Below are 15,699 nucleotides of genomic sequence, written 5' to 3'. Positions count from 1 at the left end.
CTTCTCATTAGGGTTGAATGGTTTTAATGTAGTCATAAATTTAGACTCCAAAAGTGGGAATTTGACACGCAGCATTTAAAAGCCAAACCAGTATGACCCCTTCTGAGCGTGAGCTCCTATAACTTAGAAATGGCCCTTTATAAAAAAAAGCTAATGGCGTGAACTGACCTTTGAAAATATAATTAATAATTGTTATTTGCCATAGTGTACTTACATCAGTCTATATTGCCATTATGGCAGCATACAGCACTGCCAGTTCTTACCCCATCGGGCTCACGTCGTAGGTAAGGTCAGTCCGAGGAGCCTCAGGCGGCCAAGACTGAAGGACTTTGGCAGAGAGCTGCAGAACTGGACTCAGAACTGGCCAAGAGCATCTGCTATGCACCTTATCATCTGGTATATCATCTCTTTGGCCGTGACAACCTTATAGCTACCAAAAGGTTTCCTTTCAGTGTTAATCTGCCCCTGGCTAAGCTGAGGCACAGGGGACAATCAGCGCCGTATCCCCCATGGCCCTTTTCTCCGTGCAGGCACACTTGAAGCAGAGCGAGGCTGGGGAGGGAAGAACTCCGAAGGGGTTAGTTAAGTCTGTTTCTGTGCTAAATGCCTCCTGTGCCGTAGTAGAGAAATTCAGTCTGTTATTTCCCGAGGTTTAGGCCAAAGCTGCCAGACAGGGCAGTCTAATGTGAGGGGCCGTTAATAAGAGCCCCATTTGGTAAGAACCTGCACACCCCCAAGTGGTACAAAAGTGGGAGCTCTGGGCAACCAGGCCACCACAGATCCCGCCAGCACATATTTATGTGGCCCTGCATGGATGATGCAGAGCATCTGAAAACACTGATTCCAACTTTACTTTTGCTTTCCAGTTGGCTGTTGATCAATTATAAAGCCAATTAATTCTACTTAAAAGGGCCAGCAAAGCCCACTGTGAAGTCATTATTACCAGCTGGTTTTCCCTAAATATACAGCACCGGCTATTTTTACAATGATCTACTAAGCTGAATGTTTTTTAAGTAGTTACGGACACAGATTAGCACTGGTCATCACTGAAGGAGTTACCGTGGCCCATTAAACCAGGAAAAAAATAGTCCTAAGGAGCTGTAGCTTATGGGGCTGTGATGGTCCTGCAGAGACTGCTAAAGGGAGGCTAGCAGAGAAGCAGAGCCTGACTGTCACAGCCTGAGAGAGCCAAATGTCACGGGTATTATTGTTTATTGTCAAATAAACGGCTTATGACATAGTATTTCCTTGGAATAATTATTAGTACTTTACAAGCTCTCTAAAGGTACCAGCTAAATGTATCTGGCTTCCCGTGCCTGACGTGTGGTGACCTGCTACCACAACAGGCTGCCCCAGAGAGATTATAAATCTTTGTAGCAGCAAGCTTCCCATTTATCAGCATTTCAAGTAGAACAGATGGATATTAGGTTTTTAGCCAAAGATCAGGGCTGCTAACCTCAGGGCACAGTATGCAGAAAAGCTGACATCTTCCTTATTACTTAAGAATATCCTGGAGAAAATAACATTAATCCAATAGAGACATTTTTCTCTGTGTGAGGCATGAGAGAAAGTAGCTACACAAAGACCACCCAAAAATTTTAGCAGGCAGTGTAACAGTGTAATCACTGTAATCTCCTATCTCCTAAGATCTGCCAGTGCACTTTATCGCGTGTGCTCAGAACAGCAGGCCTAAAGTTTTCTGAAACATTATCTACACACACCAAATCCAAAATAAATCTCCATCTTTTCCTCTTTGAATTTGTTCTGTAGCAGCAACTTGTCTTGGCATGAAATATTAGCCATATGGACACTAGAATATCTGCTTTGACCTTGACCTCGGAAAAAGCGCTGCCAAAAATGTGAAGATAACTCCTGCCTTTCATTTCCAAGACTGACACTTCATGAGTACAGCGCGAGCTGCTCTCCTGGTTGCGTCTCAATGTACAGAATATGTTTTTCTCTTTGACTAGGTGTTCTGCTGAGAGCGTATTGTCTGTGGCAGGCTAGAAATTAGGAAGCGGTATTCCAGATGATCACATATTTGGCAGACAGTTATTTCAGAAATAAAACTATGAGCTAATTTTAGCACCAGGCATTGGAAAGTGCATTGCTTTTAAGTGGCTCTTGCTACACTGTCAAGGCAGTGTTCGGATCTTCTGGGTGCTCTGCAAAGAGGCTGCTGGGGGCAGGATGAGGTGAGTTTTGTTGGTTGCAGAGCTCTGCACTGTTCTAGTTCAGAAATGATGGTTAGTGATCAAAGTATGGCACTTACCTGGTAAGACAAGTAAGTGCCGCTCCTTTGGTGAGTTTCTGCTACGTGTATTGAGTTGGAAGAAAAATGCTTCGGGGCACTTGCCTCTGGCCAACATGCAGCAGAGCCTTAGGACCTGCTGGGCACCTAATCAGAAAGATTGTCCCATCCCAGTCACCAGTTTTCTGCTGGTGCCCATCATAGTTGTTCCCAAGTAGGGGAGAAAGACGTGGCATAACACTCAGAGAAAGCTGGCAAGCCTTGGGGGGAGCAGGATGGGGAAGGGGCAGGAAGGTACTCCACAGTCTCTGCTGGAAGGTGATCGGTAACCAGTTTGGAGTCCTGCAGTTCTGATGAACTCGTCTCCCTGATTTGTTAAGACTGCAAGGACATCTTTCACCTTGAGACCGTGGGCTGAAATTGACACCAGCACCGTGCTGATGGTGCCATCTGATGACGCTCACTGGCCTGTGCAAAACGGACTCATCCCGTGTGCTTCCTAGCGGGCAGAGGTCCGCACTGCACTCGGCAGCGTCAGCACATGGAGATGGTGACGTGTGATTGATGTGGTACCTGCAGGTCATGCTAACTCGGGGCACATCAGCCCCGCATCCTGGGGAGGCCTATGCTATTGCAGCTGCCCACGTCCATTAGCTGGACTACGAATAAATGTAAGAATTGATGTTCCCAGCAGTGTGAATCTGGCACCTCATGAAAAGATGTACACTACAGAGGGAGGAGGGAGGCAAACCTCATGGATTCAAATCCCATAGCACATATAAGCACAGAACGGGACCCAAACAATCTTTTGTATGTGTGTGAAAGGGAAGTTGTGTTAGATGGAGTTAGATCCTTAAAAAATCTTTTTAAAATGACGGTGATAGCTACATTTTCTTGTTCATTTTTAACATTTGTGGATTTTCCCCATCTCATACTCTGAATAAGAGGCTAAATACTCCAAAGTCACTAAGTAAAGGAGGCATCATGAGCTAGGAAGTCCCCTCATCAAACATCCCTTCTTGACCTAATTTTCCCTAGGGCTAAGCAGCTGCTCTCTCAAAAGCAGATTGCTTAATGGCATTCAAGACTGGAGGCAGCCAAATTTAGGATTTTGCAGCCAGAAGAACGACCAGACTAAGGTTCCCCATCACGATATGGCCATTCATCTGGTGGCCTCCTGGCCAAAACAAAAATGAAAACGTCTTTTGTTTCTACCACTAAAGAGCAGGACGCTTTGTAGCTCTGCAGGGGAATCACCTGCAGCTGTCTGTGATGCTTTAAAATATCCGCACTGCAAGCTCCTTCACCGCAGAGATTCCCTGCAGCTCTCCCGTTCCCACAGCTGCAGGGCTGCTGCAGCCCCCCCAGATCCTCCTTTCTCTTCCTAATTTCCCAGAGGCACTGACTCCTCTGTCGAGGAGTATGGGAAAGGTGCGCCTTCCTGCCAGGCGTGCAAGCCTCCTCGGCCGGGGAGAGCGGAGCACAACAAGCACACAGTCCCCCATCGGCTCATCCCTGCCGCTGCCTGACCCTCTCTCTGTGTTCCTTCCTCCAGGTATTCTACTGATCTTGGCACTGACAGAAGAGCTGGTGTTTTCTGTTCAGGTACTGTCTCCCGCTGTATCCTCCTCTCAGGGCCTCCCGATGGACACTACCACTGTCACAGCCATGGGAACGACGCCTGGCCACAAGGACCGCCACGCGGCAGAGCCCGCCCCCACCTCCGCGCGCGCCGTTCCCCATCCTGTCGGCCTGGCGGGGAGCAACGCTTCCGCTGGCCAGGAGCCAGCGAGCGGCCCTCACGTCGGCGAAAAGGAAACGTATCACTTGTACAACCAGAGCGCTTTCTACTCGGGACAGACTCGCCCCAAGGGGAAAATATTCCAGATTTTCAAAGGCAACTTCACAGAGTCTTCAGAGCCTTACCTAAAGACCACCCTGCACTCTCCCTTCCCTACCTTGAGGAGCTCTTTCACAGAGCATCCATTTCAGTCCCAGACTGCAACCTCCAGCGATCCCAATGGCACGGGGCTGGCCAGAACTACACCCTCAGACCCTTCTCCCCACCCTGATCTCTCGGGAAGCTTTAGGAAAGCAGAGCGAGGGGAGGGGGCCGAGCGAGTTGTGCAGAAAGCAGATTTTGCCACCACAACTGCTGGACCGTCCACTGATCCCGAAGCAGTGTCGGTGCCTTTTAAACCCACCCGCTATGGTGTATGGGATATGCTGAGCAAAAACAACTCTTGGGTAACCTTGAATCTCAGTACAAATGTCCCCTTGTTTGCTGGCCCTGGAACTGCAGCAGCAGCCGCGGGTCACTCGGTTCAGACCAGCTTTGATGTCAACATCTCCTCCCCGGCAGTGGGAGACCCCACGGGCACCGCCCCAACACAGCAGGGCCTGGTGACGGACACCACCTTGCTGGGCAGTGCTCTCTCCACAGTGCCCGCCACGAGGTTGTCCAGCTCCATGTCCACTGCTGGCTCCACCGCCACTGGAAACTTCCTCAACAGACTGGTTCCTGCCGGGACCTGGAAACCTGGGGTTCAAGGAAATATCTCCCATGTCACTGAGGGAGACAAGCCCCAGCACAGAGCAACCATCTGTCTCAGCAAGATGGACATTGCCTGGATCATTCTGGCTATCAGCGTACCTATATCCTCATGTTGTAAGTTAACTGCTGCTTTATTTTTCTTTCTTCCTCACATTCCTTAAAATTCAAGTTTCGGCCCATGATTCAGGGTCTAGGTGGAGAGCTGACAGTGCCAGGGCAGCTTGAGACAGATGAGAAGCAACCACTACACAGGTAACACATTTGCTGAACAAAGTGCTTGGGAAGAGCAGCTCCAAATGCGGGTCTATAATGTTTACACTCAAAGCATACTTTCTCTGTTGCTATTAGAAATCACTTAGTCTTTTGGGGCTCTCCATTTGAGGGTATATGGCAAAGGCTGAGCAACTCTAAAAGGCAAAGCAGCTCTACTTCAAAATGTTTAAGCTGTGACCAAGAATTGTGCAAGTCTTTAATGTAGTGACTGCTATATTTTGCCCTGGAATTGGATTTTAAAAGCCCGCTGCTAACCCAAAAGATTAATGACAATTATAATGACTAAGACCTTAGGGAACAACAATTTTACCAGTGCAATAAAATACTTCATTGAAGGCGGTAACCATCAGATTTTGAAGTCACATCATTCTGATAACCAATTTGCTATTTTCCTCCATTTTAATTCTGAGTCTGACTTGGCAGCTGCCTAGGGAGCAGGAAGAGTTTGCAGTCTTGGCTTCCAGACCACGGGAGACAGCCGCCTGCAGGACCAGCACCAGCTGGGGTTCGAGAGCTGGCTTAGGGTCTCATCCTTTGACCCAGCTGCATAAAAACATGATTGAATAATGTGGATGCTGTTGTGTCCCCTGCTTAGCTGGGCTGTATCAGCAAGGTAGGGCAATATATTCTCTGCCATTTCACTCTACGGAGCCAAGGAGAAGCCACTCAGTGTGTTACGGGATGTGATTATGCTGATCTGTTGGGAGCGAAACAAAAACATAAACATTTCACAGCCTTTGCTGCCTGTGGAAAAGTGAAAGGGTAGCAGCCAGCAATACTAATAATTGTAATTGTTAATGTAATATTAATCCTGTGATTTACAGCCACGAGCTGTGCTGAAAACAAGGTTAGATGTGTTGACTGAGCCAGTCTTACGCAGAGCATACTGCTGCCCAAAGGGGCCGTACTGCTCACCTCTGCCCTCTCTGAGGCTCACCTATGCGATCCTCCCTCTCTCTGCCTGGGCCTCGCCCGGTACCCCTCTGAGCCACTTTCAGATCACTGAAGTGGTCAAAAATACTCACTTTGCTCTCTGTGCACATAGTGGGCTGAATCAGCTCCCCACAGGGTCAGGTGAGCACAAGATCTGGCGAGGATGAAGCTGCAGGGATACACACCTGGGAAGGGAGCAGGACCAATCCTCTTGGCAGCTGAAAATTATTGGATTGGCTCAGCATATCTGTTAGGGTTGTGCCTCTGGGACCATCAGTCCTGCCATTGCCAACGTGGTTAAAACCACTAGCGAAAACAAAGCTTAAATCTAAAAGACTGACAATCAAAACAAAGTGATTGTCCTTTCCCAAAGTACAAGTGTGCATGTGTACTTCTGTGAAAGATGGAGAGGAAAATCTGAGATATAGTGAGCACAACATGATAATAAGAAGCAATATTTGCTGATCTGATGAACAGCGCCTTGTCTATCCATCACCCGAAATATAGGATCAAATAAATTCTTCCCAGCATTACATTTGAAGCCAGTATTGAGAAAGAAAGCTGATCTGGGTAGAATACAACCAAATACAAAATGCAAAATATCATACCATACACCACAGGCAGAATAACCATAACCAGTGTGTAAACTGGTGAATGTCCCTATTTGCATACCACATATGAGCTAATAACTAATGATAGGTATTAACAATAATAATATAAAGAGTCTGTTGGCAGAACTTCTAACCCACTGTTTGTTCTATGGTGGGTGTTTACACTTTTCTTATCCTGTGTGCCATAGCAGTGTGTGTTCCTGTGACTGTGCCTACCCTGTTTCTTGTGTTTGCAAGCCATATTTAAAAACAGGGAATTGTCGTCACCTGTACCAGCTCTAACAACACAGCTGAGTGTTTCCATGATCCAGGCGTTTAAGCCCTGCCTTCAGGCCCCCCACGAGCTGCACACCGCAGCCGTGAGCCCCGTGTCCCAAAGGCCCGGGTGTGCACTGTGCAGCGTGCGGTGCCGAAGGGGACTGCCGCCACCTCCAGGGCAAAGGCACTCGCAGCTGAAGGCAGAAGGCCCCGCGCTGGCAAGCGCTCATCGCTTCTGCTCTGCGGGCAGCGATGCTAGGAGGTGGATGAAGAGCACAGCCCTTTGCATTTCATTTTGTCTTCAAGGGATGGAAATGTTTTCATCGGGTTCTCGCAGCTGCGGTGAGCGTGGGCTGAGCAAACACTGCCCTCTCCTGCCTTGGGATGCTGCAGGGTGGAGGTAACCAGGGCACTGAGACTTGGCTCCATGCTGTTGAGTACCTGAGCTGCATTAGGAGGGAAGCAAGCCACAGAGCAAATCGCTGAGGACTCCTGTCACGGAGGTTATTGCTGCCCTGGGGGGGCAGGACCCCCCTGGAGGCTGTCCTGGAGCTGCTGGCACACTGAAGGAAGCTGGCCAGACCCCTGGAGGGAGGGCAGCAAGCCCTGAGCCGCGTGCTGAGACACCTGTGAGAAAGGGTGAGCCCCCTGCACCGGAGGACAGGCAGCCCTTAGGCAGGGGAGGTACCAGTGCACCCGAGAGAGAAGGGGAAGGAGGTGTGAGGAGGCAGCCAGAGCCTGCTCATGGCTGCAGAGCCACAGGAATCTAATTAACTGAGCTCCCTCCTCCTGTTAATGAGGAGTGCCCCTGAGCCAGCCCACAGGCATCCCAGCTGCTTCCAGAGCCCGTGCAGAGCTGTGCAGATGCCAGCACATCTCTCTTCTGCCAGGAGTCACAGAATCATAAAATCATCTATGGAAAGACGGAAAAGACCTTCAAGATCACCAAGTCCAGCCACCAACCTGACCTACTGAGTCCCACCACTAAACCATGTCCCTCAGTGCCACATCCACACGTCTCTTAAATACCTGCAGGGATGGGGGCTCCACCACTTCCCTGGGCAGCCCGTTCCAATGCCTGACCGTGCTCTCCATGAAGAAATTCTTCCTGATGTACAATGTAAACCTCCCCTGGTGCAACTTGAGACCATTTCCTCATGTCTTTGTGCCTTTCCCCAAAAGGTGCCAAAGGGGCTATAATCCCTTCCCTGCAACAGGGTGGTGACAAGGCTGGAAAACCCTTCCTTGCCAGGGTGCTTCTGGGCACAGCTCAGCCCCTGCTGCCCAAAATCCTTGGAAAGGAACACACACCACCATGCATTTGACCCACGCGGAGGACTGGCAGCCCCTGCCAGCCATGCTGGTGGCATGGCTCGGTGGCTGGAGCTTAGCCTGGAGACCTGCGCCTCAGGAGCTCACCTGCTGAAATGAGAGATGGGATTTAGCTTCCCAGTCCTCATAGTACTTATTTTTTAAGGATGCGTAGGTTTCTGAGTCCTACTGAAAAGCCTTCAAATTCTAGCCAGAAAAGTAGTGCTTTGAATAGGAACGCACGAGCCACATCTGCTGTGTGAATCTGGGGAAATCATCGCACCTTTTGGTACTGCAGTTTTGTGGTATGAATAATGGGGATAATGTTGCTTACTCCACTTGAAGGCTGCAAAAATGAAGGATTCTGTATCACTACATTCCCAAAAAAGCAAAGTAGTATATAACACTGATATCAGTATTTTCTGCATGTCACAGTTCCAGTTGTTTTTGCTGTGTCCTTTAGGCAGCCTTGAACATTTTACTGTGTGTGTGTGTGCGCACACGCGTCTTGCACACCTGGCTGCAATGCAGAACAAGACACAGTATGAACTCATTGTAAAACTCACAGGCCCGATCCTTGGGCTCTCAGTACTTACAGCTCTGTAGTTACAGACTGACATGATAAAACATTGAAGAACGGAAACTTGCAAATCAGAAGCGCAGAAGTGAATTCGTTCAGGCAGTTCTGCTGACGTGAGAAAACGTGAGGGGAAGGCTGAGCCTCAGAGGGAAACGTCAGCAGAACTCAGAGAATAGATGAAGAACTGCCTTGGACCTAACCCCGCTCAGCTCACATTTCATGCATTGGGACACTTTCCAAAATTATCTCACCCACTTTCTCCGTCGCAAAACCTGCAGATGTTTGCCTCCTGGGCTGCAGAGAGAGCGATCCCAGGCCCTGAGTCTCATCCCCAGGGGTGAGCTCAGATGGAGCTCGAGAAGAGCCTCCTGTCTCCAGGTGGAAGCAGCTGTGGTCAATAACAAACCCCGTCGTGGTACCTGCAACACAGCTAAGGCTGTACTGCCACAGACAGCCCAAGTGACAGGCACGCTCTTACAGTGGTGTTTAATGATGGGCAAATAAGATACACAGCCTTAGTAAATGAGGAAAAAGGAAAGAAAAATGGATAAACCGTTATTTTAGCCTTTAAGGCAAGGGTTGTCTAGAAACTGTTCATTTTATGATCTACAGGCACAGGGAGAAATAAATTAACATCCTGCAGTCTGAATATTTCCTGACTTTTAACTTCCAGCATTCAATTGTGTTTTATGTGGGAGCTGGAGAGTGAGTGGAGCTTATAGCTGTATAAGAATGGTAATATATTTAAGTGAGATGAAAGAATAGACAGAAGACTATCAGATAACTGTAGGGAGTTGGTATGATCTCATCACACTGCCTTTATGAGGCTGGTATTGAATATGGTGTATAATCCTGGTGGTTTATGTTTAAAAAAAAAAAAAAAAGATTAGGAAGGAGCCATGTGAATGATTCTAGAGCTGAGAAATTCAGCGTAACTCCACTTGTGTAAGTATGTGGTCCAAGAAAAGGTTGAATCCCACATTTAATTTCTGATGGTGTAGTGGACGCTTTTAATAAAACAAAAAAAGGCAAAAGGAAATTGAGGAAGTGGGGCTGAAGCTGGAGGTTTTCAGCACACAAGCGAGATGTAAACATGTCCCCATGATGGGTATTAAATATTGAACAAACTTCCTGGGAATGCAACGGAAATCCAGTCACTCCGAGTCCTTAAACCAAGCTGGATGTTTTCCTGTGTCATCCGCTGACATAGAGCTCATGGGCAGGGGACCAAAGTTACCAGGTGTAGCTCTGTGTGTGCAGGTGGTGGGCAGCTAAGAGTAGATGACTGACGTATTTCCACCAGCCTAGAGAACTATAAATGCGTGAGAATCCTGTGTCTCCTGTTTGTGGTATGTATTGTGTCCCGTTTCAGAGGTGGGGGATCAGACAATGCTCATGTGATTTGCCTGAGGGCCAGAAAGAAGCCGGTGTCAGAGCTGGAGCGCACCAGCAGCTCTCAGTCCCTGAATGTGCACGTTGACATTTCTCTCTCCAGAACAGCAGCAGGTCAATGGACACGTATTCAAAATGCTTCTGTACAAAATTCCGGATGTTTCCTAACATCTCTAGCTTTAAGCTGACCCAGGGACATCACCGAAGTGCCCTTCTCATGGCACTTGGTATTATTAACTGCAAAATGGAGCAGCCGCAGCAAAAAGTTAGTTTAGCTTCCCTGACTCCCAGAAAGGATCTGGGTGAGTGTTAGAAAATGAGAGGAGAGTTAGCCTTTTTTCTGGCCTTGCTCTGTTCTGTTTTGTTGCACTTGTTACTGCCATTTCACCCGTCCAAACCATCTCTGCCCTCTGTGTGTCATCCACTTAAACATGTCCTAGCTGACCATCACATCTGTCTGTGTGGAAAGAGGTTTTCTGTAACAGGCACAATATTAACCATGGGAGTGAACAGATATCCAAGATTATAAGTAAAGCTGTACCCCACTCCTAGTATTGTTCTGGGAGCAAGAGGTCCTATTGTTAGCTACATTAATTTCACTAAAATAAGCCCCGAGAAGGTTAGTTAATATTAAATGAAGAGGAATGCCCCCTTTCCAGCCCTGCTGTCCTCTCTATCCCTCTTAAATCAGGTCTCTGCTTTGAATCGAGGCAGCTTAGGCAGGCAGCCTTCTGCTAAAATATGTTATATTCGAAGAAGCTCAGGAACTCATTTTCCACAGTCTTTCATCCATTTGCTCATTTGTGTGCTAAGGTTGGAGGCCAAGAGCCTAATTAAGGGAGGGAACATTACTGTTATATGGCCAACATATCTTCACGTAGCAAGGACATCTCCTGCTGGAAGAAGCAGAGATCTCCCTCAACTTAGTGTCAGGCTTTGCAGCTCCTAAAACCCAAATCCGATACTTCCCTGTCAGCAGCCACATTTTATAAGCTGTAAAACCTCAGGCTTTCAAAATATTTGCACTGAGGTAGAGTTGGCTTTCCTGGGGCCCTCGTCTCCTCAGGCAACTTCAGAAACGCCGTGCGTCTCAGAGAGCGCTTGTTGCTGGAGCACCAACAAGCTCAAAGGTTTGCTGGCTCTACCTGCGCTCACCAGCGGTGGGAGGACTAAATGTATGTCCTGCTTTACGTGCTGATCTTAACAAGCCTTCAGGCTTGACTGGGACATGGCACAGCCTCCTGGGCTCCAGCAAAGGAAGGGGTGAAGACGCAGCCTCCGCAGGCAGAGCGGGCCTGCTGGCACTGACGGGGTGGCCTGCATGAGGGCTCGGCAGCACCAGCTGTGCTGCTGGGCCACCAGCAAATTACAACCCTGGCAGTCGGGTTATTGGTGATAGAAAGGCTGAAGCAAGGTGAGTCTAAGACTGGATAATAGAAAGTTTGATAATGGCTGGCCTTTTTTTTTTTTTTTTAATGTGCAGGAGGTTTTTCCATTAGTTTCATAAGACGATTTATAGCATAAGCTCACCTTTCCCTTTGAATGAGACATAAACTGCCTAACTCAAACCCATTACATTTTTTTTCTTAGGAGCTTTTTCTTTTGTTTTAAATAGAGCTCTAGCCTTGCACTTTCATATTGCCATTTTATGTGAGTAGATGGGTTAAGAAATTAGATCCATGGCGTCTGGGTAGCTGCAATGTTTGTCAAGACATACAAAGTGGCTTTGACCTCTCTGCAGTCTTTTCTTTCTTCTAGGCTGTAATTCTAATAAATAATTTTAGCTTAGCTGAGAAAATAATATATTTTCCTGCTTCATGAATATTTTCTCACTTCTTTTCTGTCATGAGAGGTTAAGAAATTATGGAGTGAATTTATAGCAGGGCATTCACTATTTCACAGGTACAAATCAAAGTAAATACGTACCCGGCTACCTGTCTGTATAAATTAGATAGATTACAAGCACAAATGTTCAATTAATTCCACAGATATAAAATAAGCACACGGATCTTACACATTACTCCTCTGAATAAAAGCTTGTATGCACCTCAAATTCTGCCTGAGCAAGGACCAGAGGGGAGCAGTATGTTTGTTACAACAGGTTTGCCTAGCTTTCAGAAAATCACCAAGATTACAAATCTGAGTTGCAACGGAGATGACTAAACTGAAAGCAATTCCAGAAAATAACATTCCAGCATCTTTGTGTTCAGCCCGCCTGCTGGGGAAGCGTTCTTCCAGCATCACTGCAGCCGGCGGGTATCCATGGCCTTAAGGCCAGACGGACAGTTACAGCAACAAGTTTCATTCTGGTCACTTAGTTTTGCTCGATTGCTCTACCTTAAGCTCGAATATTTTGACTTGAAGAAACTTAAATGTGCTCCACAGAGAAAAGGAGCCAGGCTCAGACATCACCAATGCCCAGGCAAGTGTAGGGACCAGATTATGCTCCATTTTTCTTACCGATAGATGCCACATCCTGTTGTGGCTGATGTAGGCAGGCAGGAAAACCCCAGCTCTGGTTGAGTTGGGTCAGTACTGCCCTGGAAATGTAAGCTACACTAGACAGGTGCTGGAGTGGGTCCTCCACCCCTCCTCAGTCTCTGTCTCTTCCTGCTCAGGATCCCTTCTGTTCCTGTAGCTGGTCTCTGACATTTTGGAGCATGGCCACAAAGTACCCAGAAGCCAAGTTATGAATGTGAGGTGACGGGGCAGGGATTGGCAGCCTAGTGCTGGGATTTGAGCCTAGTGCCAGTGTCTCTCACTGCCCACTTGCTAGCGTACTCATGATTGCAGTGTCTGAACAAGCCAGAAGCAGAAAAGATCTGCACAGAGGCACCCTCTGCAGTCCTTGTGGAGTGTCCCCTGTCCTAGAGGGTACTATAAATACCTAGCAAGGTGTTAAATGCCATCAGTTACAACACCAGAGCCTTTTCGTTAGCCAGACAGCCACATTATGCAGACTATAGACTCACATCAAAAAGAAAGAAAAAACTGCATATCCTGCCAGTCCTGAAGTCTCATCTGCTTGGGGGCAGGTTCTGATTTAATTGTGTGGTTTCTGTTAGATGGGAGCTGGATCTAACTGAGGGTGAATTGTATGAATGAAGGTCACCAGCTCTATCCTTAAGTAACTTAAATACCAAATCCCCATTACTGAGGAGTCCTTACTGCAAGGAAATAACCAATTTTATGGCATGTTTCTATTGACAGCAGTTCTGCTGACAGTCTGCTGCATGAGGAGGAAGAAAAAGACATCTAACCCAGAAAACAATCTGAGCTATTGGAATAATGCTATTACCATGGACTACTTCAACAGGCATGCTGTAGAGTTACCGAGAGAGATCCAGTCCCTGGAGACATCAGAGGTACCTCACTTGCATAATTAGTGCCTGAAAACTGTCACTGAAGCCATGCTGGGAGAAGGGGAGAGGAAGTGATATTAATAAAGCCTTAAAATTCCTACACATATTCAGGGAAACAGTTTTTTTAAAAGCCTCATCTACAATCCAACAAGTGTATTATGAGATAAATAATAAATAATAAGTAAGCCTATAGTTTCTCATATAGCAGTTCAGGGGGTGAGTGCTCCCAGTACAGAAGCAATCAAAAACAACAGCATATGGGAGCGTGTAGTGCTGGTGTGTGCCATCAGCCTCTACTGAAGAGATCTGACAGGTTCAGTGGTATATTATTCATATATGGGCAGATTTTCCTACTGATAGAAATATAGCTGCCCTCAGAGATGGAGGGGAATAATTTAGCTTAGTTCAAAAGTTTTTAAAACCTAGAACCAGTGAAGAATTTGGGCTTATGTTAAAGTGATTTTCAAGAGATCAGCTGACTGATTAACTCATCTCATTAAATGAAAAAAAAAAAAAAATTGTTCAGAAAGGAATCTCTGAGATGTGCCTAGATGAGCACTCACGATTGCTTCATTAACTCCACTTTCCTGGCAATTGTGTTGCTCAAGCTAAAAGCAGGATCCTGACTTACCACGAAACTGCTTTCACATGACAGCACTGTTCACATTGTCTCTAAAAGCTGCCGTGTCAGTCTGTTAAAACTGATCTGAACGTTACTGAACTGGGACATGCTCAGGTAGCTTGGAACCATATATTTGGTTTTCTGACCTTAAAAAGAAGCTGCAAATGCATCTTTCATGAGTCGAGCCCAGCTGACAGACAGAAAACTGTTGCAATATGTCATGTAAGTGAAAAAAAGAAATGTTAAAGCTCAAATTCTGCTAAGGGACCTAAGGTTTGATGTGTCTGATTTCTGGGTCCCCATACTGAGAAAAAAAAATCATCCTGATTATCAGCGGAATTGAGGCTTATCAGAGAAAAAGAGGATTATCAGAGCTATGAGTGATTATCTTCACTCACGGCTCCTGCTGCCTGAAGAGGGACCAAACCGGTTCGCTGAAGTTGGCTCCCAGCAGCTGGGGCCCCCCAGAATTCAGGCATTTTCCGAGGGATGGGACCAAATGCCCCAGGGACAAAAGTAGTCCCTTTCTCATTTGCCTTCACACACAGCAGTGGACTGCCGTGTGTGCTCGGGAGGGTGAGGGGATGTGAAGCACTCACGCTGCTGCTCTGCCTTTCTCCTAGGACCACCTCTCCGAGCCGCGCTCCCCCGCCAACGGCGACTACCGCGACAGTGGGATGGTCCTCGTGAACCCCTTCTGTCAGGAAACGCTATTTGTAGGACATGAGCAAGTCTCTGAAATATGACCCCGCAGCTGCCCTCGTGTTGCAGTTTCATCTCTACTGTCTCCAAATTATAAATAAATATATATATTATAAATATAACCTTTGTGTAACCCTGAATTACAAGAAATGTTTTCAGCTTTTCTTTTTTTTCCCTCAAATTGTCAACCCCTTTTTTATAAGTGTGGTAAAACTTTACAGAACAAACTGTGGCTTTATAAAATAAAGGTATTTCTAAGCAAAACACCTGTCAAATGGACTACTCTTTTCCTATCATTTGCAATCTGCTGCTAAATCTACTTGGTCTGGAAGACTATCAGGTAAGGCTGGTTTTGGTGAAGGCCACATGTCTTTGGTACAGCATCCTGCAATGGCTTTGGAGTGATCTGAAGTTAGGCGAGATCTCTCAGACTGGCCGTGAGCGTTCCCACTCAGTGACCATCCCTTACCTACACTTCTTTCGTTGTAAACTGTCGTGGGTCACTCCTTCAGGCTGCCAATCTGGAGCATAAACCAGGCAGGAGCAGCTCAGTCACCTGCAGCAGTCGACGTGGCTCGTGTGCCTGTCGGTAGCCTTTGTGTGGTTCCAGCACCGCCTGCGCACTGACTGGATGAGCCTCCCTCAGGAGGACCAGAATGACCTTTTTTTGTGCATAAATGTCCTAAGCATTACACTTTGGACTCTCGGGGGCTCTTCTCTGGCCAGTGAGTCCTGAATTACTTCCTGCAGAGCAAACAGCCTCAAAAGAAGGCACATGCAGAGTCCCCTTCACAGCAACAGAAATCTTTAAATTTATCAGAAGTCTTGACATCTGACAACTGGGAACTCC

The 15,699-nt window shown here is 47.1% G+C and overlaps 1 protein-coding gene across 10 annotated transcripts in view; it reads left to right on the top strand.

Moving 5' to 3' along the window:
* TMEM108 (transmembrane protein 108) overlaps positions 1-15,113 on the top strand; it is a 274,766-nt gene extending 259,653 nt beyond the window's left edge. For all 10 annotated transcript variants that reach the window (XM_083825043.1, XM_083825040.1, XM_083825036.1 and 7 more), the window contains 3 exons: positions 3,807-4,919; positions 13,374-13,528; positions 14,771-15,113. In XM_083825043.1, coding sequence (XP_083681169.1) covers positions 3,807-4,919; positions 13,374-13,528; positions 14,771-14,893 — 1,391 coding nt within the window. In that variant the 3' untranslated portion in view covers positions 14,894-15,113. The remainder of the gene's footprint in view (positions 1-3,806; positions 4,920-13,373; positions 13,529-14,770) is intronic.
* Positions 15,114-15,699: the final 586 nt, after the last annotated feature.

This window comes from Anser anser (genome assembly GCF_964211835.1).
Source record: "Anser anser genome assembly, chromosome: 2".
NCBI lineage: Eukaryota > Metazoa > Chordata > Aves > Anseriformes > Anatidae > Anser > Anser anser.
Note: the sequence above shows the minus strand (reverse complement) of the source record. Positions and strands in the feature narration are given on the sequence as shown.